The 24,705-nt window shown below is 30.8% G+C and overlaps 2 protein-coding genes across 4 annotated transcripts in view; one reads left to right on the top strand and one right to left on the bottom strand.

The window, feature by feature from the left end:
- LOC111695486 (FMRFamide receptor) overlaps positions 1-12,012 on the top strand; it is a 62,358-nt gene extending 50,346 nt beyond the window's left edge. For 2 of the 3 annotated variants that reach the window (XM_023464831.1, XM_023464832.1), the window contains exons 14-20: positions 846-869; positions 2,913-3,080; positions 3,247-3,362; positions 4,582-4,603; positions 9,491-9,565; positions 11,163-11,234; positions 11,568-12,012. In XM_023464831.1, the coding sequence (XP_023320599.1) occupies positions 846-869; positions 2,913-3,080; positions 3,247-3,362; positions 4,582-4,603; positions 9,491-9,565; positions 11,163-11,234 (477 nt within the window). In that variant the 3' untranslated portion in view covers positions 11,568-12,012. The remainder of the gene's footprint in view (positions 1-845; positions 870-2,912; positions 3,081-3,246; positions 3,363-4,581; positions 4,604-9,490; positions 9,566-11,162; positions 11,235-11,567) is intronic. The other variant, XM_023464833.1, reaches the window with a different exon arrangement.
- Positions 12,013-19,178: 7,166 nt separating this feature from the next.
- Positions 19,179-24,705, bottom strand: part of LOC111695481 (uncharacterized) — a 55,493-nt gene continuing 49,966 nt past the window's right edge. Inside the window, exons 27-30 of the mRNA XM_023464825.1 lie at positions 22,962-23,052; positions 21,884-21,971; positions 20,075-21,074; positions 19,179-19,319 (exon numbers count right to left, since the gene is read on the bottom strand). Of these exons, the coding sequence (XP_023320593.1) occupies positions 19,179-19,319; positions 20,075-21,074; positions 21,884-21,971; positions 22,962-23,052 (1,320 nt within the window). The remainder of the gene's footprint in view (positions 19,320-20,074; positions 21,075-21,883; positions 21,972-22,961; positions 23,053-24,705) is intronic.

The raw sequence follows: 24,705 nt of genomic DNA, 5'->3' as shown, positions 1-24,705 counted from the left end.
TTAATTCGTTAATTCATTAGTTCATTAATTCAACAATTCAATAATTCATTAATTCATTAATTCATTGATTCATTAATTCATTAATTCATTAATTCAATAATTCAATAATACATTAATTCATTAATTCATTAATTTATTAATTCATTAATTTATTAATTGATTAATTCATTAATTCATCATAATTCATTATATATCATTAATTCAATAATTCAATAATTAATTAGTTCATTAATTCAATAATTCAATAATTCAATAATTTATTAATTCAATAATTCATTAATTCATTAATTGATTAATTCATTAATTCATCATAATTCATTAATTCATTATATATCATTAATTCAATAATTCAATAATTAATTAGTTCATTAATTCATTAATTCATGAATTCATTAATTCATGAATTCATTAGTTAATTAATTCATTAATTCATTAATTTATTCGTTCATTAACTCAGAAGGGGGGGGGGGGCAGATGGTTTTCTTACAGTCTATTCTGTATATACAATATATATATAGTGTTGTGGAAATCAAATAAATTTTGTAAATTAATTTTTTTGTCTAATTTTTTAAATAAATACCATTAAAAATTGAAAAGATTTTTTCTATTGGCGGATTTTAAAAAACGGTTGTATATGAAATATGAGCAATACTTATGATTCCACCGAAACCGCAATGATTATGCAATGTACCACTAAAAAAACGTTTTATGATATATCAGCAAAATCTTATTCAAACACACCAAACTTTGCCAGTAAAAAATATTTCCGTTGTCTAACTTTAATTAATTTTGAATTTATTATAATTTTTTAATATTTTCTATTAAATATGTTTATTTTAATGCAGCATCTTCGAGAGGAGGAAACAAATGTAAGTTAGAATATTTTTACAAAATATATGTTTTGGGAGAAAGATTAATGGCACGAACCCTGAATAAGATTCTATTTGATTTCTGACTTGTTTGTTTTATCCTTGATTATATTTATGTTTCCTTTCAATTCTCTTCTGTATTTTTTGTACTCAGTAATCAGAGCTGAAACTTTAGAATTAATCACGATTACTTAATCTGAGTATCCAATCGACACACTTTTGATTTTCTTCTTAAACCGTTCTTTCTTGGGATATAGTAGAGAAAAATCAAAATCCAGTTCTTTAAATTAGAGAGTCCCTCCCGTTTCTGTATATTAATCTTAAATGGCGCGCAAAATTTCAAATTTATCAGCTTCATATATGCGACTCTGATTGGTTGGATTTTATACACTTTTCAAGTACAAGAATAGGTTAGTCTCGATATTATGAAAAATAGAGGATCACGCATTAATCTCGATACCCACCATTCTAAAGTTTTCAGCTCAGTTGAAGTGTTCGATCTTTAACTCTTTCAACAGCTATAGCTAATAAATTAATCTGAAAACAAGAATATTAAGTGAACTCGAGAATATTAACCCTATTCTAGTTGGGGTTTTCCCCCCCTCCCTGTATCCCCCCTTACCCCCATCCCCAATTTTATACAAATTTTCAATGTAAAATTTTGTAAATTTTGTACAAGCATCAGACGAAGACTTTTGTAGTTTTTGTAAAATGTCCCCCCTCATAGTCTAGAGTTAGTTTATTACGTTATTAAATTCAATTATAGATTAATAACAATACAGATAGAACACCATATGTCATCTTTTCAAGATTTAGGGGTTTACGTTCACAATAACCCTGCGGTAGAATCCTAAAGGAGTTCCGCGCATGCTCTTTCCCTGTCTTGTCATTAAAGGGAATGACCGGCTATGTAAGGTAGTTGAACTGAGTATACAGTGTTGTGGAAACCTTCTTTTGGATTCATTTAAAACATATTAAACTTTTTAAAGATCTGTAAATCCAGAAATTAAGCGCAAATTCGACGTACAAAACTCCTACTTTAGGGGGTGGATACGTTTTTAGAATTAGTTTTTTTGAATTATGGATCCGAAAGAAGTTTTTCACAACACTGCATACTCAGTTCAACTACCTTACATAGCCGGTCACTCCATTTAAGCACAGCTATTACTCCTTTAGGCCTCTACCTCAGGTTTGGATATTGTGAATGAAAACACCCTAAATCTTGAAAAGACGACATCTAGTATTCTATCTGTATTTTTATCAATCTATGAATTTAACTAAACATGAAACAAACGTAAAGAAAAAAGTACCCAATTAGAAACTTAAATCTTAAAGATACCTACTGATTTACTCTATAAGGAGTATGACAAGTTTAGAAAAGGGTAAATATAACATTATGATTCAAGTTCCTAATTAGAGTGTATTGATAAAATATCAAATTTTATAGCGTAAAATAAGAAACTAGAATTATCTGATATTAAAACTTGATTATTTCCATCAATACTTTTATACTCATTCTATAGTCTATAGCATGGTCTATCAACGTATGTGAGTAAGGGATATTAATTTTTTTGTGTAGCCTTTGGTTTTTGGTTGATTTTTTGGCGGATATTTATATATTGACTGTAGTATATTGTTGGGGGATATTGGTTAATTGATTATTATGTTTGTGGCGGATATTGAATAATTGACTGTAGTATATTGTTGTGGGATATTGGTTGATTTATACAATGTTTGTGGCGGATATTGATTGATTAACTGTAGTATATTGTTGTGGAATATTGGTTGATTGATACTATGTTTGTGGCGGATATTGATTGATTGATTGTGGTATATTGTTGTGGGATATTGGTTAATTGATTATTATGTTTGTGGCGGATATTGATCGCAATTGATTCCAATGTTCAGGGGCAAATATTAATTATTACATTTAAAAGTCTAGGGCGAATATTGATTATTCTATTTAAATATTGGGGGGGGGGGGATTTTGAATGTTTTGTTTGAGTGTTTGGGGGCAGGTATTGATAAAATATTTAATTTGAGTGTGTGGAGCAGATGCCGGGGCAGTTGCGGCGGAGTACTGAAGGACACCTGCGGCGGAGAGAGTTACGGTTGGCACGAATCAGTCTTCTGATCGTATTTATCTTTGTCCTCTGCCATACTCCGAAGGTGTTCCCCAGCGCATTCGAGATATGTGGACAGGATCCTCATGTAAGTATCTATCTATCTATCTATCTATCTATCTATCTATCTATCTAACTATCTATTATATATCTATCTATTTATCTCTCTATATCTATCTATCTATCTATATATCTATCTATCTATCTATCTAGTATCTATCTATCTATCTATCTATCTATCTATCTATATAAAGATGGTTCCTACTCTGGTTGAGTTCTCCCATCTGCTGCTGACGGTGAACTCTAGTGTAAACTTCCTAGTTTACTACCTAGCTTGTGGGAAACATGTCTGCCATATTTTCAGACACAGGAACATAAAAAGAACTAAACATACAGAAATAATGAAAATATTTATGTTAAAGGGAGTGTTCGTGAAAATTAAAAGGGGATATAGCCTGCGTGGAGTGACGCAATTTTGTTAATTTAAATGAACTCTATGCTATTGCAGATATTAGGCGTTTTTCACCATTTTCTCCTTATAGAAGCAACAGTACAATTAGTAGCGATCAAATGCGAATTCAATTCGTGATCAGACTGTAACCCTTTTCATTTTTTGCGAACACTCCCTTTATTGATAAAGATAATAATACGGATAATGAGAATATTTAAAGTAAAATTGATTGTGGGGATCTCTTGAAAGTTTCAAAGCCCCAGAATAATACACTAGCTCTAACTATAAAAAGTGTAATGCGTTTTTTTGTAAGAATGTAATCACAAAAATCTTTCTGGATTCCCGACATTGTTTTAATTTACCTGGAAACATAGTTATTTGTCCTGTAATACAGAGACTTAAAGGGAGAGACCGGCTAAACATGGTAGTTATGTTGACAGTGCTGTAATATAGTGAAAGACTTTACGATTCATTTGATACCAATTAAACATTTTTTCGGTTTACAACAATAACAGCGTAAAGTCGTTTGTAATAATTTACCAATTGTTTTAGTCAGCAGAGCAAACATTGTTTTCAATTATTAAATAACCCTAAGAAAACATCAAAAAACATTTTTATAGACTAATAATTGCTGTTTAGCTAGGAGCTAAGAAATTATCGATGAAAACCAAGCTTGTAGAACTATAAATGTCAAAATGTCACCTTCACAATTAAAGAAAACCCCCAACAAGCGAACCTAACTCGAGAAAAAAATTTGCAAAAACCTGCTAGATTTTAAAATGAATTTTAAAACTTATTTTCAGAGATATCAGTACATTATTTTTATCAACCTGTTTATATACATGCAATTAATTTGTAAAAAAGTATATTTGTTAAAAATTGTTTTCCATGTTATTTAAGAACTGTGAAAAAAAACTTTTCTTCTGCTGACTGCTACAACTAGTGAAATAATACAAACGACTCTACGATCATATTTAAAAATTGTACACCATAAGATGTCCTAAAGTCTTTTAGATTAACTACCATGCCTAGCCGGTCTCTCCCTTTAGGAGATTATCTGTAAAATTGGAAAATTTGAGACAAAAGATTTTTAACATTTTTTTTATTTCATAATATCAAATAGTTCTTTAATGTCTAGAGCGATAAACAGAAACTTCCAGGTAAATGATAATTCTTAATAAACTAGAGGGACATAAAATAAATTTGATATAACAGATTGTGATTATATTAAGCCGAAAAATATAACAGATTGTGATTATATTAAGCCGAAAAATATAACAGATTGTGATTATATTAAACCGAAAAATATAACAGATTGTGATTATATTAAGCCGAAAAATATAACAGATTGTGATTACATTAAGCCGAAAAGAAACTAATCTCGAATCACCCTTTGTTGGATAAATTGACAAAGAGGAAGATAAAGTAGTTTACTCAGGTTAAAATATAAGTTTTCTGAATTTTCTTCATTTTTTTCAGCTGAATAAATGAGGCCCTCATTTTCAGATAGAAAACAAAGAATAACTTCATAATTTTTGCTGAGACAAAGCTAGGTGTAATGGTTAATGTTGTAAATACAGTTCTCTTGAAATGAAAGGTCATTTAAAATTACGTTTTTAGATCTTTTAAACATATTTTTTCAATAGATAGAACCAGAATTAAATTATCAATTGATTTGGATTTCTTTTATTTTAAACCGACTTTTCCTTTTTTCTTTTTTTTCTTTTTCTTTTTGATTAAAGCTTTCCGATAAAGAGAATTTAACGTTTTCAAATTGTATAATTGGAAAAATCTCACAACTAAAGTTCTTTTTGTTAAACATTTTCTTTGAAAGCATTCCATTTCTGTTTATTGTTTTTTTTTTGACTAATTGACATTTCTATTAGATATATACATTATATGTATATCTCATATAATATATATTTATAACTTTAAAGCAATATTCAGAGCAGCTGCTCAGTTTTCATATTTTATTATTTCGGATTGCTCCTCTTCAGTTGATAAACATTGTCAAATTGATGTTTTACATATTTATGGATTTTTATAAATAAACTTTTTTTCTTCTGCGCAGCAAAAGGTTAATATCACCCCGGACAAACAAGAGTGAAAAGCATTTGGTTTCTTTTATTTGAAATCAAACATGTTATGGTCTATAATTCAACAATCTTTAAACTTACGGATTTGTTTATATCATACTTTTCCATTCAAAACGTATATGCCGACAACAAAGTAATTAAGAAAAAAGGCTAAAAATTATCTATAAAGGTCAAATTGTGATCGAAAGTCACAGCTTTATAAAATATTGACAGAACTGTTAAAGCCACGTGATTTTAATTAAACTAATTTTTGGTTTCCCAAACCCTTGATTTACTAACAGGATTTTAGTTGTCGACGCAAGGAATTATTTATTGAATAAATTAAATTTCCTTTGTGTCTGTTTTATTTTATTTTATGTATTTTGATTGACATCCAGTTAAGACTAGTCTTTTCAAAAAATGTTAATTTCCGAGCCGGGTCAACCTTTTCGGTTCCAGTTTGTACTGTACCTAGCTCTATGGTCAGGACTAGCCGGTGCAACATGGTTGACGCGGTCAGACTTTATGCTTCATATAGGTTGAATTTACTTTTACTAAAGAGGCAGAGGTGCGTGTTTGTATATTTAGATTTGTTAAGTAATCAATAGTCCTTCAGACAGTTCATGCTGGAGGTCTATCGGCAAAAGCCAAGTTTTTCATACCCCTCCCTAGTCCCTAGCAGTAAAAAAATTACAAAAGTGTAGCGCAAGAATTAATTGTTGAATTTATATTGAAAAAAAATTCAAATCTCTAGAATTGATCAACGAATTCATAATTTACTGTTCACAAAAAGCTTATTATTATACAGTTAAAGAACTTGAATGGTATCCATTTAAACAGAATTCTGTCACACATGGTTTCTCGAAAATTCAAATCAACTCGAAATCATAAAAATATGCATATTTAGTTTTATGACTCCAAATTGAACACTGGACAGTCTTCATATTTCTGGAAACTATTGGTCATTTTTCCCAGAAATATATTTTGGTTAAGTCAAATTGACAGATAGCCAAGTTTGATATTCAATATGCATTTATATTTTAAATACATGTAAAATTCCTTCGAAACAGATCCCTTTTTCTTTATTAATTAGTATTTAAGACTAAAAAAGTATGTTCAATTCAAGGTGTATCAATTAAGTCATAAAATTTCACTCCTGTATGCCGAGTCCATTAGCCCCTGATCCAATCAGGGTTCAGTCATGTGTTTGTTGTCTATTCTGAACCAATAGAAATCTATGGCGGTAATATCAATCTTTCTATCTATCTTATTATCCAATTAGAGATATGAATCCTGCAATCGGTGCTTTTAGTAAATGGAAATATTTACTTCTACTTAAACTAAGATCATTTGTCAAAGTCCCACCAATTTCAGGTTTGCTTCTCTAGCAAGGACTTTTGTTTTTGTTCCAGTACGTTTTTAAAACGTCCACGGAATTATTTTTAAAAAGATGCATTTTTTGACACGGGAAAAATCCTCTTTCACTTAAACTAATATTGTCATGGACACATTATATATATATATTGAATTGGTGAAATTAAATGGAATTATTTTAGTTTAAATGCAATAAAATCTTTCTCTACTCTCGAAACACAAAAATACAAAAAAATATTTTTTTTAGCAATTTCGCCATGTTCGCGTTATTTAAAGAAAAAAGTAAAAAGAGGTGAAATATATGGCCCAATAAATTGGTTCACAGTGAGAATATATATTATAAAGATTTATTTATTAACGTAATTCATGTATTTTCCCTTTTTTTGTTAAAAATAGCAAAATTTACGTCAATACTGGGCTTACTTCGGCCCTAAAAAACGAACTCAAATTTTCTAATCCTTATATTTTTGCAACCTGATTGTGTAAACTTTTGATATTTTAAACCTAGACTCTTATCCTACAGAATTCATAATTTGAAGTTCTACGACATCGAGTTCTGAAGAAACAGCGTTAAATTGGTGGTAAAATCTCAGTTCCTTCGTTCGTAAAATTAAAACTAAAGAAGCTACGGGATCATTCGCACCATTAATTTTGCATAAATTTAACCTCTTCTTTCCGTTAAATTTGCAATGAAATACTAAAGATAAATTTCAAATGGATTTTTGGATTAGGATTGCTTATTAATTGTGGCTTTTAACTTCTTAAATTGTATTTCAGAAATGATCATGCTTTATTTTCCTTTATTCTTGCTCCATATAATACTCTAGAGACACAATCCATTTAATTTTGCTCCATATAATATTCTAGAGACACAATCCCTTTAATTTTGCAGACACAATCCCTTTAATTTTGCTCCATATAATACTCTAGAGACACAATCCCTTTAATTTTGCTCCATATAATATTCTAGAGACACAATCCCTTTAATTTTCCTCCATATAATATTCTAGAGACACAATCCCTTTAATTTTGCTCCACATAATATTCTAGAGACACAATCCCTTTCCTATTCTAATCTGCTAATAAAAATGTTTTCGAACAAGTTCATCTATTTTCTTTTGTTTTTATTTAGTAAAAATGTATATATTTCTTTTTTTAAATATATACATCACCAAAAATGCATCGGTTAAGAATTTTTGTTTGGAATCTTTGAAAACCGTTTAGCAGAAAACATTCAAGATTTTAGAAAATTTCTCTACTTCTAACAAAAATTTCATTTTAAGGCTTCATTTTTTTATTGGATTTAACTTTTTTTTTTATCATGAACACAATTAATATTTATTTAACTTTAATTAATTTGGTTTTCATAGTTTCTAAATCTTGTTTATTGACATATAAATATATATATTTTCATAAACGGTATTTTGTTTAGTATTGTGAATAGCGAATAATTTATTTATAAAATCTTTTGTATAAATAATAAATTTTGAAAATCTATTGGTGCAGAATATCTTCTGGAATGTATATAAAGCCTAAATATTCTAAGTCCTCGTACACCCTTGAAATTGTTTAGTCATTCCACTTCTCAGAACAACACCCTTCAGCTTATAATTTGAAGTTCACTCTGTAATTTGACATTTTAACTGTAGTTTCCAGGATCCTAGATTTTAAACTTTATTTCACAAGTAATTTTTTAAATAGTGGGGGGGTAAACCTGGTGGGGGGGGGTTAACCTGGTAGGGGTTGGGGGGTAAAAATATGTGTTTCATGTTTTTCTCGATTACAATACAAAAGGTTTTCATATTTATGTATTTATTGACATCTCAGTAGGATTGGGTTATAACCGAGTATAAATAAACAGAGTCAAATATTTTCAAATATTCCAATATATATATTAGGAATATTCCAATATATATTAGGAATATTCCTATATATATTAGGAATATTCCAATATATATTAGGAATATTCCAATATATATATTAGGAATATTCCTATATATATCAGGAATATTCCAATATATATTAGGAATATTATTATCGACGGTGCCAAACAACTCAGTTTTATTAATAACTAGCTGAAATAACCGACGTTGCCCGTGGAAGAAAAAATTCAGAATTTTGAAAATATATATATTTTTTTTAAAAAAATTTTGATTTTAGAAAATCTCAAAATTTATTTAGCCTATGTTATTTAGCGGGCATCCAGGGGTTCCCAATTCAGCCCATTTGGTCCAGCTGCTGTTATGGCCAGCTAAAGCTAAAATATTCGGTCCAGCTGTTTGGCCAGCTAAAACTAAAATATTCGGTCCAGCTGTTTGGCCAGCTAAAGCTAAAATATTCGGTCCAGCTGTTTGGCCAGCTAAAGCTAAAGTATTCGGTCCAGCTGTTTGGCCAGCTAAAGCTAAAATATTTATATCTATGAGCAAAGAGCTTTATTTTATAGATTGAAAAAAGTCTTCCGAAATTAGTTTTTTTAAGTTCATAAAAATTCTAATTTTTTTCTTCATTTGAACATACTTTTTGATCTCAGTATCTGTAATATCTGTTCCAACTTTTAGCATAAAACATCAAACACAAATCCCTATTTTGTTATTGTAGATGTCTCAAAGGGAACACTGTACAATGATCTCCCAGATCAGTGAACCAGCTCTTCATATTAATATAGTACTCAAGGTACAGTGAACCACCTCTTCATATTAATATAGAACTCAAGGTACAGTGAACCACCTCTTAATATTAATATAGAACTCAAGGTACAGTGAACCACCTCTTCATATTAGTATGAACTCAAGGTACAGTGAACCTCGATCCTCTTCATATTAATATAGAACTCAAGGTACAGTGAACCACCTCTTCTATAGAACTCAAGGTACAGTGAACCACCTCTTCATATTAATATAGAACTCAAGGTACATAAATCACATATGTCTTAAAACATCAATATTTTACAAGCAAAGATTATCTCCACTTTTAATTCACAACTTCCCTTTGTTAACATAGCTGGATAGAAATCAAAGCTGTACTATAGAATGTTATCTTTATTATATTGGTAAATAGTTCAAACATTGAATGAAAAGTTTCATCTGTTTTTAAGACTGGGTCGACTTGAAAGTGTTGCCACGCCTTGGCCTTTGATTTTAGCTCACCTACTCAATTATAAGGGAATTCTTCATTTGGTGTACTGTTCCATTTTGTCTTTTATTGTCTATATGAGTACTGTACAGCTTGCTCTAGCAGTTTCAAAGTCGGCCCGGTACTTGAAGTGAACATGAAACATGTATATTTCAAACTTCAATGACCATGATTTATCTTTAGCATGTTCTTTAGCAAAACTTTCATCGTATTTTGCGTGAGGGATTGATATATAATGAACACAAGAGTATACACTATACATACATATAAATAATATACAATATAATAATGATATTATTAATTATGATAATAATTATGATGATGATAATATATTGTAATGATATTATCAATTATGATAATAATTATGATGATGATAATATATAATAATGATATTATCAATTATGATAATAATTATGATGATGATAATATATAATAATGATATTATCAATTATGATAATAATTATGATGATGATAATATATAATAATGATATTATCAATTATGATAATAATTATGATGATGATAATATATAATANCCCCCCCCCCTTCGTTTTTTGCGATAAATTAATTTTTAATTTTTTTTTTGGCTTTTCTAACTAACATATGCGCCTTACTTAAGGCTAAAGGCTGGGCTTTTAACCTACTGAGAGAGTCCTTCTTTTACCAACACCAGACTAATCTTTATTTGGACCTACTTCAAGTCATTGGATTTATAGCTCTTTAGAAAGCCATATATAAAAAGCAAGCAGATTGCACAATTTTTCAGTTTTTCTTGAAAACACATAAATATAGCAAACATTTTTACAGATTTGAATTTACTGGGTCAAAAAATGTAAAATTTGTCGAATTTTGCCCAATGTTTGCTCTTGCACATTTTTTGCTAAATAACTAGAACTCGCAATAGAGAGTTGGATTTTTGCAAATTTGCGATTTTTTGCAGATTACTGAAGAAGCACCCAAGGGCTTTCCAAAAACGTAGCAAATGTTAACGGGGTTATTGATGATATGATAATAAAAGCAATTATAAGAAATATGATGAAAATATTAAAAATGATGATGAAAATAATAATAATAATAATAGTAATGTGTGTAATACTAATATTAATGATAATAATAAAATAAGAAGAATTAATATTTCAGAGAGAGAACGGTTTACTAATTACTGAAACTTCAGGTCTTTGCTCCTCCGCAGTAGAGGATACTGAACTTTAGGTAACAGTACAGTACAGTACAATACAGTACAGTACAGTACAGTACAGCACAGTACAGTACAGTACAGTACAGTACAGTACAGTACAGAACAGTACAGTAAAGTATATTACAATAAAGTATAGTAAATTACAATAAAGTACAGTACAATTTAGTGCATTGCGGTACAGTACAGCAAGTACTTACTTCAGTACATCAGGCCCCTGTTTCTGGGTGAAAATTGTTTAAAGTTTTATTTCATAAAGCTGATAAAACAAGTTAAAGCTTTTAGTTTTGACAGAAAAAGCCAAAACTTAAACTTTTTTTAGAAAATGATTTATTTACCAATATTTTCAGAGCTGTGATGTCTTAAGACGAGACACGGCAATACACATTTAGAGGAAACAAGAAAGTTAAGATTACCTGGGTAATCAAACGACACTTCGCTTAAATTCAAGCTTTGTCGATCATATGAATATTTGAGATCCTATCAGTCAAGATCAAATATGATATTTGATGGCAGATTCCAAATGATCTTTGGATGAATTTAAAGTGGAATGAAACCTGAAATTGAATCCGGACTGCAATTATTATCTCGTCAAAGATCAAAAAGAAAAAGAAATTTATTTTTCAGATAATTTACATACTCTTCTAAGGTTTTCTGAAAAGAAATCTCTTTATCTCTACACCGTCTCTCTCACTGCACTTGGGAAATAATTCCGGAATACCCAAGGTTGTAATGCAAGGAAAGTTATTTCAAAAGTGTATGCATCTTTTGTACTGCAGTGTACTGTCTCTGGGTGGTAATGTAAACACAAGACGGATGTTGCAGCCGTACATGGGATCCATCTTTCACATAAAAAAATCAATGAAATATTCTGGTCATAGGAAACTATTATGTGAATTATCAAAATTTTCAAATTTAATGCTTTTAACCTCTTCGGATACTAAACGAACACTGATGCATCTATTCTTGTTAACAAATTCCGCCCAAAGAGAACTGGTTTCAATATGTACGCAGAGTATACACGACCGCACTTAACTTTCCTTGCATTACATCCTTGGGAATATCTTCCGGCATTGCGGAGACTCCTGCATTTTCAACCACAATCATCGCGAATTATGAAAACCGAGTAATTGCCTCCCAAAGCCTGTAAAGTATAATATAGATATTAATAAGTTAGCGTTTATTTCTTCAAAATTTTGAGTTTTTTCTTACTCATTATGAAATCCTTTTCTTTATTCTAAACCATGTTTCTTTCCTCTCAATTATTTGAACTCAAGCTCACTAGTCACTACATATTAAGCCATTTTCAATATCCCTAAATGATGTGTAAAATATTGTGTTTTGATTGAAAGCTGGATACTTATGTCTTTTCTTTTAACTTCAAAGGTTGAATATTTATGATATGATAACTTCTGATTAGTTATTATCAGCCTTTGATATATAAAAAAACTTCATTGATTGATTATGCTTGTGTGTGTATTGTGTACTTGAATTGTAAAGATCATTATATTTCTAAAATTGTTCTCAAATGTTCACAACAATGTAATTTTTATTGATTTTACCTTTGAATAATGATTCATGTAACCTTATAACAGGGAAAGAACATAGAGGTTTATTTTCTTGCTGAAAGTTAATCCACAACCATTCGAGTTTCTAGAAAATTAGACAAAACTTTTAATTTATAACCAAGACAAGCTAGAAAAATTTTTGAGATTTCTCATATTCCAAATTTTGAATTAACTTTTTTTTTCAGATAAAATCTGAAAAATCTTTAATGAAGGATTACATAAAAATTCCCGTAAATCTTTCTATTTTGAACAAATCAGAAATATTGAAAGAATGTTTTCTAGTCATTTATATATATATGTATGTCAAATTTATTACATATTTTTGATATATTTGAAAATGAATATACCTAAAATATTAAATATATAAAATATATTGAATATATAAAATATATTGAATACTAGCTGGCTTGGAGATCCACTTAACTTAGAACCTCAAAACCAAGCTAGGAATATTCCCGTGGACTTCCTGAGATCACCATTCAAAATTTGAGGCAAATCGGTCCAGGGGTTCCTTACTTATGATCGGACAAACAAACAGACAGACAGGCAAACAGAGATTACAACTTTATATATATATAGATATTAAATATATAGAATATATTAGATATATTGAATATATCAAATATCTATATTAAGGGTGATTGATTTGTGATTTTTTAAGAAATCGACTAACCGCCCACCTCAGGTTTCTGCGTTTTCACTTAATAAAAATATTGCAATAAAAAAAAATTCAAAATCGTCCATACGGTTGCGAATTGAAGATTTAATAAAGGAGAAATCAACGCAAGGCCCCGAAAATTTTTTTTTGACAAATTTCATGATTTACATTGTTTTCTTGGAAATTTTACGATAACTTTAAATCTGAAAACCGTTTTAAAAAAATGGAAATTGAATGAGTTAGAGCTAGAAAACGAATCAAAAACTTTAAAAAGTTTTAAAAAATGGATTTTTTAACCATTATTTGGCAACAACTTTTTAAATTCTAAATATTTTTAAAAGCGTTTTTCAGATTTAAATTCAGCATAAATTTCAAGAAAATGATGCATAACATGAAATTTGTCAAAATATTTTTTTGTTGGGGCCTTGCGTTCATTTCTCCGATATTAATTTGTCAATTTGCAACCGTATGGACGATTTTGAAATTTTTTTATTGCAATATTTTTATTAAGTGAAAACGCAGCAACCCCCAGTGGGCGGTTGGCTTAATTCCAAAATTGATCCCCCTTAAACTTTATATTTATATAGTTGTAATCTCTGTTTTTATGTCTATTTGTTTGTTTGTCCGATCAAAACTCAGGACCTCCTGACACAGTTTTCCTCAAATTTTTATTGGGGAACTCGGGAGATCCAAGTTTGGTTTTGAGATTCTACGTCGAGTAGGTCGACTTTAATTGAGAAAATTTAGTTTGTAATATCTTTCAAGTGCGGGTAAACGGCGATAGTAACTTATAATAACCTTGGCAATGCTGGGTTCTAAGCTAGTATTGAAATATAGTTATTAGATCTGATATATCAAAAAAATTGTTGTTAATTGCAAATCAAAAAATGATTTAACGCAGAACAGTTTATGATAATTATTTACAACTTCTCCACAGGGAAGAATAATTTAATATTTAAGATTTCCCAAGACCAATTTTGTTGGCAAAAATTTTAAAATTTCTAATTTCCCGAAGAAGAAGTTGTATAAAATTCATTTGTATTTTGAGATGTACCTTTACAAAGTTGTTAACAAAAACTTCACAGAGCGGGTAGATATTTTACTTAACTATCCCAAGGGACAGTTAAATAATTTACCATCCCACTGCTGGGAAAATCATAGGTCGGTAATGTTGGTCAAAAGGAGGTTAAAAAATGCCAACAAAACTATTCGAAAATTTGTTGTGTTTCTGTGAATTTTAGAAAATGTTAATCTTTGTGAAACGTTGACTAAGCTAACTCTCCAGTTTTTGTTAGTCTGTTGACAGTTATAATTATTTACAACTTTAACTTCACAGGGAAAGTAAAGGGAATTTTACTTTCCAAGGGTTCTCCAGACAAATTTTGTCTACAAAACATCCATAGCGCAGCGAGGGATATTTTAAAGATAAAATTTGTCGAGAAAACCCGTGGTTAAGTAAAATTTTTAATTTCCCGAAAAAGTAATTGTACACAATTTTATTGCTTTTTAAGATGAAAATTTTATTTCCAAAATCTTCCCAGAATGGGTGTTTATTTTAGAAAACTGTCCCAAGGGACGTTAAGTAACCGAACCTCCCAAAAAAATGCATGAATAATTTAAGTTTAAATTCTAAGAAGGGGGATTACCCCCCCCCCCCCGTGACTGGTGAATTATTATTTTTTGTGTACAAGGCTTAAAAATCTCTCATGATCTCAATTTTTAAACCAGAAAATTCAAGTTTCAATTTTTGAGCCTAATCATCTGTATAAATTCATATTCATTTCAATATTCAAATAATACTTTTGTTAACTCATGATAAAAAAGAATTGATAGATAAAATTCTGCCTCATAAAACACACAACGATGAAAAACTGTAAAATTATAAAAGAAAAACTATAGGTAGACTATATGTACAAATACAATGTATGTGTTATGTATAAAGTACTTCAACTTGCAAGTTCTTGTCAAAAAAAAAATATTTTATTTCTGATACTTTTATACATGTTTAAAATGCAAAAGCAAAATCAAAAAAGCAAAGTTCTCTCAACATATATTTTGCCTATTTTTCAAAAACAAATGTAATGTTAACTTCTTAACCCTTTTTAAAAAAAGATATAACTTGAAAAAATGTACATTGTTTGAATAGATTAATAATTAAATTCTTAATAAAGTAGATGTATTGTTAAAAAGCAAGATTATTAAAAAGTATAATATTTATATTTGTTAAATGTTAAATAACTTGCTGTGTAATTTTTGCTTTTCTCTGACTAATGTTAAGGGAAAACCGTATATTTGTACATGCATTGGATGAGGGAGGGGGTGCAGGGCCGCCATAAGCCCCACAAAATATTCTCAAAGCCTTCGTATTGGTAGATGAGTGTTTAATTATTAGAATAGGTATTATAGAAACGAAAAAATAACACTTTTTTAAAGAAAATATTTAATCTTTATTAATTGGCAAAATTTGATAAAATATGGTCCACAATCATGATCATGCTAGAGTCAAGTGAGGGGGGGGGGGGGGAATTCGCCCCTTCCCCCCCAGTTGCGCTACTGACCACAAAATCCATTTAGCATGTTTTTTTGGTGAAATAGCAAGACGACTTTTAAACTTAAGTTAGAACTTAAACTAGTTCAATGAACATTAGACATAGCAATTGTACAGTGTAAATAGACCCTTTTCACTCATATAGTACTTTGCTAAGTTACAAGTAACAATATTTGCTTTGTAACAACATAAAAACGCTTAAGTGTTGCCATAATGTCGTCTTTCTATTCCATGGTTTTCTGGTTATCACTGTATTAGAATATTAAATATTTTTTTCCGAACAATTTTGGACAAACAAAAAAACCCTTTTTTCGTTTTATAAACTTAACTTTGTCGTAACTGAAAATTTCAATCAAAATTCTTAAAAGAGCCAAGACTATCCAGCACTAAACATGTTTTGGTCTATGCAAAGACTTTGAGTCTATGATTAAGCAATCTTTAAAATGACGGATTTTTTTATTGATACTTTTTCATTCAAAACTTTTTGTTTACTTTAAAAAAAGTCTTCTTTATCGCTTAAGACTGAAGAGAGTGGTATTCTTCATTCTTTATTATATTTTCACTAGCCTATACAGTGCATATGCAGATTCAAGAACCCTATAAATAAAAAATATTTAACTTGTTTCAGTAAAGAAAATAAAGTTCTTCGGAACAAACATCGTTGCTATATTCATGTTTATAGTTAATCTGTATAAATGTTGTGCCAAAAATTGCATTTCCATGATAAAATTATGTGCAATAACTTTGCAAAAACTGCCAAAATTGAACCTGCATTAAGTTTGCCATTTTTAAATTTGCAAGCAATATGATAATTAAGAAAACACACGCTAAGAAAAATTTTAACTTCTTGAATGAAATTTTGAACTTACAGATGAGTTACCCACAAAGGACGAGACTTCAGAAACGTCTATACGAAATGTTTAATGTCTGTTTCCCTGAACTGTTCTTTGGGAAATCAATACAAAAGCCATTTAGCGAATATATCACTCTGGGCCGTATTAAATTTGAATTCGAACAGGACCTGCCCAGTTTGTACCGGCCTGCCAGATAACAGCGTGTACTGACCCGATCCTATGGTAGCCCGGACTATATTCTGTACAGTACGTCGCCCTATCCAGACTAACATACGACAGGGCTAACTATGACAACTCCCATGGCGCGTTCAGACTTTTTACAGTACCCGAACCTATTCCTAGACCTATTTGACCGACCCCACCGTGATATGATGAGGACTTAATCTAACCTTAGAATAATTATATTTTAAAAGTTTCAAGTCGTCTTTGCAGTATTACTCTTTGTGGGTAACCCTGTAAAAGTGTATGAGATATTTCAACATTTCTAGCAAAATTTTTAATATATCGAACATATTGTTAAAATTGTCAAACGTCAAAGGGATAATATGCAGAATACCCCCCCCCCCTCAAAATGTTCAAACTATAAACAACCAATTTCACTGAAATCACGTTTCATTTTTGAAAAATTTCAAGCATTTCATGTACCTTTTTAACAAGCATACGTATATTGTATATTAATAGATGTATAGAAATTGATGTATTTTCGGAGATAAAATAAATGTTACTATTTTTATGGCATCAATTGATAATTGTGTTGGAGAGCAACATTTTAATGGAAAATCTATGGAACACTCGGGATTTTTTTTTGCATAAATGAGCTAGCTATTAACACAATATTCGGATACGTTTCAGTAATTTGGTTCAGCTACGAAAATATTATTTAGCTTCAATCTCACGATTACCAATTATAATAAGTGTGAAGATTTCCAAGTTTGGCTTATGATGTTTTCTCTTAAGAATTTCGATCTTCTCCGTGAAATCCAGGTAATTAATCCATCTTTTGGTGGTGTATTTTCTGACCTACGCCAAATCCGCTATATTACACATCCGACTTACTAGCACGTGATTTTACAGCTACTATATGGACTTTGGTCGCAGCGCCCGGCCGCCTAGCCAGTCCTAGCCGCGGCGCTCGGCCCAGAAATTGTCTTAACCTAACCTAACCCTAAAATAATACAATAAAAAACAGCTGGCATAGGTCCGATATTGCAGTAGGTCGGAAAGTTAGTGGGTCAGAAGACCAGTAGGGAGGATGTTTCTTATAGACGATGTAACATTAACCATCTGGTGTCCAGCCTAACATCAAATGAAATTTGTGTTTTATAAGTCATGAACCATGATAAAGTAAAAGTATTTTTGGAAACCCGACAATTATTACACAAATTGTCATCGGAAAGTAATTGCTATTAACTGGGTGGCCTGACCACAAATATAATAAAAAGGATAATCTCAGTAAGTTCTTTCAAAAGGCTATATTTATTTAATTAATTATCCTTTAAAAACATAAGTTTGGAATTATTTGCTAAAAACCGTTATTTAGTTAAAATTAAACTTTGCTATTATTATTTTTAAAATTCTAAGACAATAATACTAAACCTTTCAAAATCGGCTTTTTGGTCGGTTACGCGAATTATTCAACGATGTTATAGTACATAGAGTGATGTACTCTAATCCTTTACTAATTTTATAGGCCACAACTGTGCCGAGAGCGTACTGCAAATTTGTTTGTTATAAGGGGATTCTGGCCTAACCTATAGTAAATCAATATTGGAGAACAGTTGTAAGTGTTCAGTACAGCTAATTAACTGAGCCCACAGGTAGAGAACTATCATCCCCCCTGGTTTTATTTCATTGAGATCAACCTTTAAAAACTCAGTTTCAACCAATGTGGGGCTCGGCCAGAATTTTGCCAACTCACTTAGCTTGGATTAGGCAAATGATGCTTAATGAACAAAAAAAAGACTTCTAACTTGCAGCTTTCAAAGTAAGCAGAAATGTGATACAGGATGTATCAGAATCATACAGTTAAATTAATTGCCGCCTATAGTTATAACATATTATAGAAAATAAAATATATTTCTCTTTTGAATAAACAATAAAATATTTATAATACAAATCTACATAAAATTACATAAACCAATATTGTTAAACTACAACGCAATAATGATTCTAAAACATATTACAATATCCACAGTAATGTTAAAACATATTACAGTTTTCTACAGTTTTTATAAAACATATTTACATTTTAAGAATAAAATTATCAAGATCTCCATTTGCCAATATTTTAAACCTTTTCTTATTATTTGAAAGGTCATTGAGACTCCCGTGGATTATGAAGGAACTGAGTGTTTACTTATAAGATCCATGATCCAATCAACCTCGGTGACCTCCTGGTCAGTAGACCCACCAGCCTCCATTCTCCGTCCCTCCAGGCTCCTCGGCCTCCCCATCAACCTCTCCTGCAGCAAAGCCTAAAATAATTAATTATTACTAATTATAGCGCCATTTTTGAACTCCCTGAATTGGAAAAAAACCTAGTATAGGAATAAAATTGCAAAGTGATAATATTGTAATATTTAACATGGAGAGGAGAGGGTGGGGGCCAGGGGGGAAGGGGGGGTAATACTTAAGATAAATAAAACGCTTTTGAAAAGCAAATAACAAACTAATTATGCATTACACACGCTCAATACTGAAATAAATGTATACACAATAGGTAAAAATTTATGTGAAAATAACATGAATTTAAAGAGAAAGAAAAGGATGCTAACAGAATATTTTTTGAAGAATTAACGTCGATACTCGGCTACAATAATCCAAGCTTAGGATCCATTTAATTTTGATGTGGATTCTGCATTTCTTTCGAGATTTATTGAGTTTTCGACAAATTATGAAATTTAAATTTCCTTCTCGCTTATTTTTATGCAAAAAGATATGTTTATATAAACACACAATATTTAACTTTCTAAAATGGAGAGTTACCATCCTAACAGTGAGAAACCAAAGGAACAAAAAGATTGAAGAAATCAGAAACGGCTAAAATTTCTCTTTTTTTAAATCTTGAGTTTGTACAACATGAAAATAAAATAATGAAATTGAGAAAATGAAGCGATTTATCATGAAAAATTCTGAGAAAATACAAAAATAAAATGATTTAGACAAATAAGAAAATCTTGGCCATTAGTTTAAAAAAACTGAGCTTCCTACGGACTGCATCTAAATTTACCTTTACAGGGTTCCACATGTTTTCAGGGGTGTAGACAATAGAGTTGGGAGGGGGCAGTTCGCCGTCATACCGGACCAATAAATTTACAGGGGTAGGGGTCGTAGTTGTGGTTGTTGTGGAGGTAGTTGTTGTGGAGGTGGTTGTTGTAGAGGTAGTTGTTGTAGAGGTAGTTGTTGTAGAGGTGGTTGTTGTAGAGGTGGTTGTTGTAGAGGTGGTTGTTGTAGAGGTGGTTGTTGTAGATGTGGTTGTTGTAGATGTGGTTGTTGTAGATGTGGTTGTTGTAGGTGTTGTAGATGTTGTTGTTGTTGATGTTGTTGTAGATGTGCTGGTTGTTGTGGAGGTGGTTGTTGTGGAGGTTGTTGTTGTGGAGGTTGTTGTTGTGGAGATTGTTGTTGTGGAGGTGGTTGTAGAATTTTTAGCTCTAGTGACTGTAGGGATTTTGGTTGCTAGTGTTGTAGGTTTGGTAGAAGTGGTTGATGAAGAAGTTGTGCTAGATCTTAAGGTCGCTGTAGAGGTGACAGTAGTTGGAGTGGTTGTGGTCGAGGTACTAAAGTTGGTCGTTGAAACAACTGTAATTATCTGAGATGCTGAAGTGGTATTTGTTGTTACAGTTGGAGCTGTTGATGTTTTGTTTACCCAAGCTCCTGCAGGCTCAACTTGGACAAGTCCAATGAAAAGGATTTCTTCATCCACCCCTTGATTTGGACTTGATGTTGTAGTTTTGTAGAGAATTGATGGTGAAAAAATGGTCGAGGATAAAAATGGTCGAATGGAGGAATTAGAGGTTGCCACTACCTCAGGGAAGCCCTGAGTCGGTTGGCCCTGAACGTTGATTGGATCTATGGTCGATCTTGTATTGGCCTCGGTTCCTGTTCTGTTGCTAGAACCCAGTTGCCGCGTGGCAACATAAACCATGCTTTCCCCGCAGTCTGGTTGGCAGAATCCCCAGCTGTTTCCTAAAAGGTAGCCATGTTGGTCCACAGCTGTCGGGCACCACATCCTAAACAAAATTACTTTAATAATATTTTAGGATGATCTACTTTTCATCCCCGAGAGCAGTCCCTTAATAAAATATTCAAAATCAAGTTTAGCTTTGAAATCTGAGAGTACATAATCCAACACTAGAATACTAAAATTAGACATGTATTTCAGTCTTGAATGAATTTTCTCTCAGATCGAGGTATCTTTTAGCACTTTAACAAGATATCTGTTTAAATGTGAATACTACAAAACCTAAGGATTCAGATATGATAAAGATATTTTAATTTTTATTATAAAAAATATATATTTTAAAATCGCAGTTTAAACCAGAACTGTTAATGACAATGTAGAATGTGCAGAGAACACTAGCACAGCCTATAGATTTTTTTCCAAAATGAAAAAAAGTATTATCATATCGCCAAATTTTTTTCTTCAATTTTCCTATAAATAAAAAATTTTCCTGTAAAAGTTAGTTATAAGCAATAATAGACCCCCCCCCCAAAAAAAAAATCAAATTTGTTCTTTTTTCATTTAACTTTTACCCAATGAGCAGAAATTTTGTTAAATAATAAAGGAAGGTATTCCAGATGGAACTTATATTCACCGCAGTACTTCTACTCAAGAAATTAGAGTCCATTTTATTTTAATGCAATTCCAGGAAAGGATTTGATAAAAGGTTTGTGTTATTATGCAAAAAAAAATTAATAAAAGCCGAAAATCTATTTTAAGACATTTTGGTAAACAATTTCCTATTTGCCAACCTGACCCGGCAATTTTAACTTGGCAGGACTTGAATTCGAATGCGTTAGAACTACTACTTAAACCTACCCTGAATGTTGAATGTTAACCCCTACAGCAGGCGCACAGCTCCAGTGCAGCTGGTCATCTGTATAGAACGGGAACACGCATCTTCCTCCTTTATAAATTCATCAATCTTTATTTATAATAAAGCTCTTTGCTCATATTTGTATGTATGTTATCCAAACGGCTGGACTGAATGGGCTGAAATTGTTTCATCTATGGCTTTATGCATATCAAACGAAAGCTGACCCTCTAATGACCTAAAATGACCTCCAAAATGAAAATGTTGACTATGGCATGAGGTCTTTAGAGGTCATTAAAGGGTCAAACACTAGATTCGTCGCTGCTACTGCATTCCTTGGGTTTCTAGCTTTCTTGGTTATGCATTAAGCCACAGTGAAACATTTTCTATTTGTTGAGGTCATTCGAGGTCATTAAAATTCGATTTTATTTTATTTTAGGAAATACCAACACTAATTAGGCGTGCAGCCAAAAAATTGGAAGATTAGAACCAAAAATGAAGGAAGTGACCTCCCCCCTCATCAAAAAAGGACATCTCCATCCCCATTTATTTTCTTCAAAAATACGATTTTTTAAAGAGAATTTTATTCCTTTCAAAACTTCGATCAAATCATTATATGTATATTGAATTGTAAAATACAGAGCGTCCCATATCATATTGGATTATCTCCAAGCTTTAACCCCAAAATACGCGCGCACATAATACTCGAAAAACTATACAAAGTTTTATATTAGCCTTATACAATTTCTTTAAATAATACATTTTTAAAAATTTTCTGACTAGTCCCGAAAATCGCTGCTGTACCCTTCAAGCGTGTTTGTCTGAAATCATCGTTTTACTTCAGATTAAAATTAAAATTTAAAAAATTTGGTTTTTTATTTACTACTTTTCCTGATAGAAAACCGAGTGAGGGAATCAGACATGCCATAAAACAAAAAGGGTCAATTTGGTCCTTAGTTCAATATATACCTAAAGAGGGTTAATTTAGTCCCTAATTCAATATATACCTAAAGAGGGTCAATTTAGTCCCTAATTCAATATATACCTAACGAGGGTCAATTTAGTACTTAGTTCAATATTTACCTAAGGAGGGACCGCCTACAGTTATACACTTCCTTTCCTGAAGAGGGCAGGAGGAGGAACAATATCCCCATTTACCAGCGATATATTTACCCTGAAAACAGAGATATATTTACCCTGAAAACAGAGATATATTTACCCTGAAAACAGAGATAAATTTACCCTGAAAACAGAGATAAATTTACCCTGAAAACAGATATATTTACACTGAAAACAGATGTATTTACACTGAAAACAGAGATAAATTTACTCTGAAACCAGAGATATGTTTACCCTGAAAACAGAGATATATATACCCTGAAAACAGATATATTTACCCTGAAAACAGATATATATTTACCCTTAAAACAGAGATATATTTACCCTGAAAACAGAGATAAATTTACCCTGAAAACAGAGATAAATTTACCCTGAAAACAGATATATATTTACACTGAAAACAAATGTATTTACCATGAAAACAGAAATACTTACCCTGAAAACAGATATATTTACCTTGAAAACAGATATATTTACCCTGAAAACAGATATATATTTACACTGAAAACAGATGTATTTACCATGATAACAGATATATATTTATACTGAAAACAGATGTATTTACCCTGAAAACAGAGATATATTTAGCCTGAAAACAGATATATTTACCCTGAAAACAGAAATATTTACCCTGAAAACAGACATATTTACCCTGAAAACAGATATATATATACCCTGAAAACAGAGATATATATACCCTGAAAACAGATGTATTTACCCTGAAAACAGATATATATTTACCCTGAAAACAGAGATTTATTTACCCTGAAAACAGACATATTTACCCTGAAAACAAATACATATATATACACTGAAAACAGATATATTTACCCTGAAAACAGATATATATTTACACTGAAAACAGATGTATTTACCCTGAAAACAGAGATTTATTTACCCTGAAAACAGAAATATTTACCCTGAAAACAGATATATTTACCTTGAAAACAGATATATTTACCCTAAAAACAGATATAATTACCCTGAAAACAAATATATTTACCCTGAAACAGAGATATATTTACCCTGAAAACAGAAATATATATACCCTGAAAACAGATATATTTACCCTGAAAACAGATATATTTACCTGAAAACAGAGATATATTTGCCCTGAAAACAGAGATGTTTACCTTGAAAACAGATATATTTACCCTGAAAACAGATATATTTACCCTGAAAACAGATATATTTACCCTGAAAACAGACATATTTACCCTGAAAACAGATATATTATATATATACACTGAAAACAGAAATATATTTACACTGAAAACAGAGATATATTTACACTGAAAACAGATATATTTACCCTCAAAACGGAGATATATATACACTGAAAACAGATATATATTTATACACTGAAAACAGATATATTTACCCTGAAAACAGATATATTTACCCTTAAAAAGATATATTTACTCTGAAAAAAGAGATGAGATATATTTACACTAAAACAGAGACATATTTACCCTGAAAATAAAGATATATTACAGTGAAAAAAATATTTATTTACACTGTAAGAGAGTAAATTTGGCTTGTCTGTTTGTTTGTCTGTTTGTTTGTTTGTATCCAATAAACGTCAAAACGGCTGAACCGATCGGGCCCAAATTTTTTGTGGGACATCACGTGACCACAGGGAAGGTTTATGAATGATCAAAATTTTAAATATTTGTCTCCATCAAAATTCGATCTTCATTAAATTTTT

The sequence above is a fragment of the Eurytemora carolleeae genome, unplaced genomic scaffold (genome assembly GCF_000591075.1).
Source record: "Eurytemora carolleeae unplaced genomic scaffold, Eaff_2.0 scaffold226, whole genome shotgun sequence".
In the NCBI taxonomy this organism is placed as follows: domain Eukaryota; kingdom Metazoa; phylum Arthropoda; class Copepoda; order Calanoida; family Temoridae; genus Eurytemora; species Eurytemora carolleeae.
The sequence above is the reverse complement of the archived record's forward strand: the minus strand, read 5'-3'. Positions and strand labels throughout refer to the sequence as shown.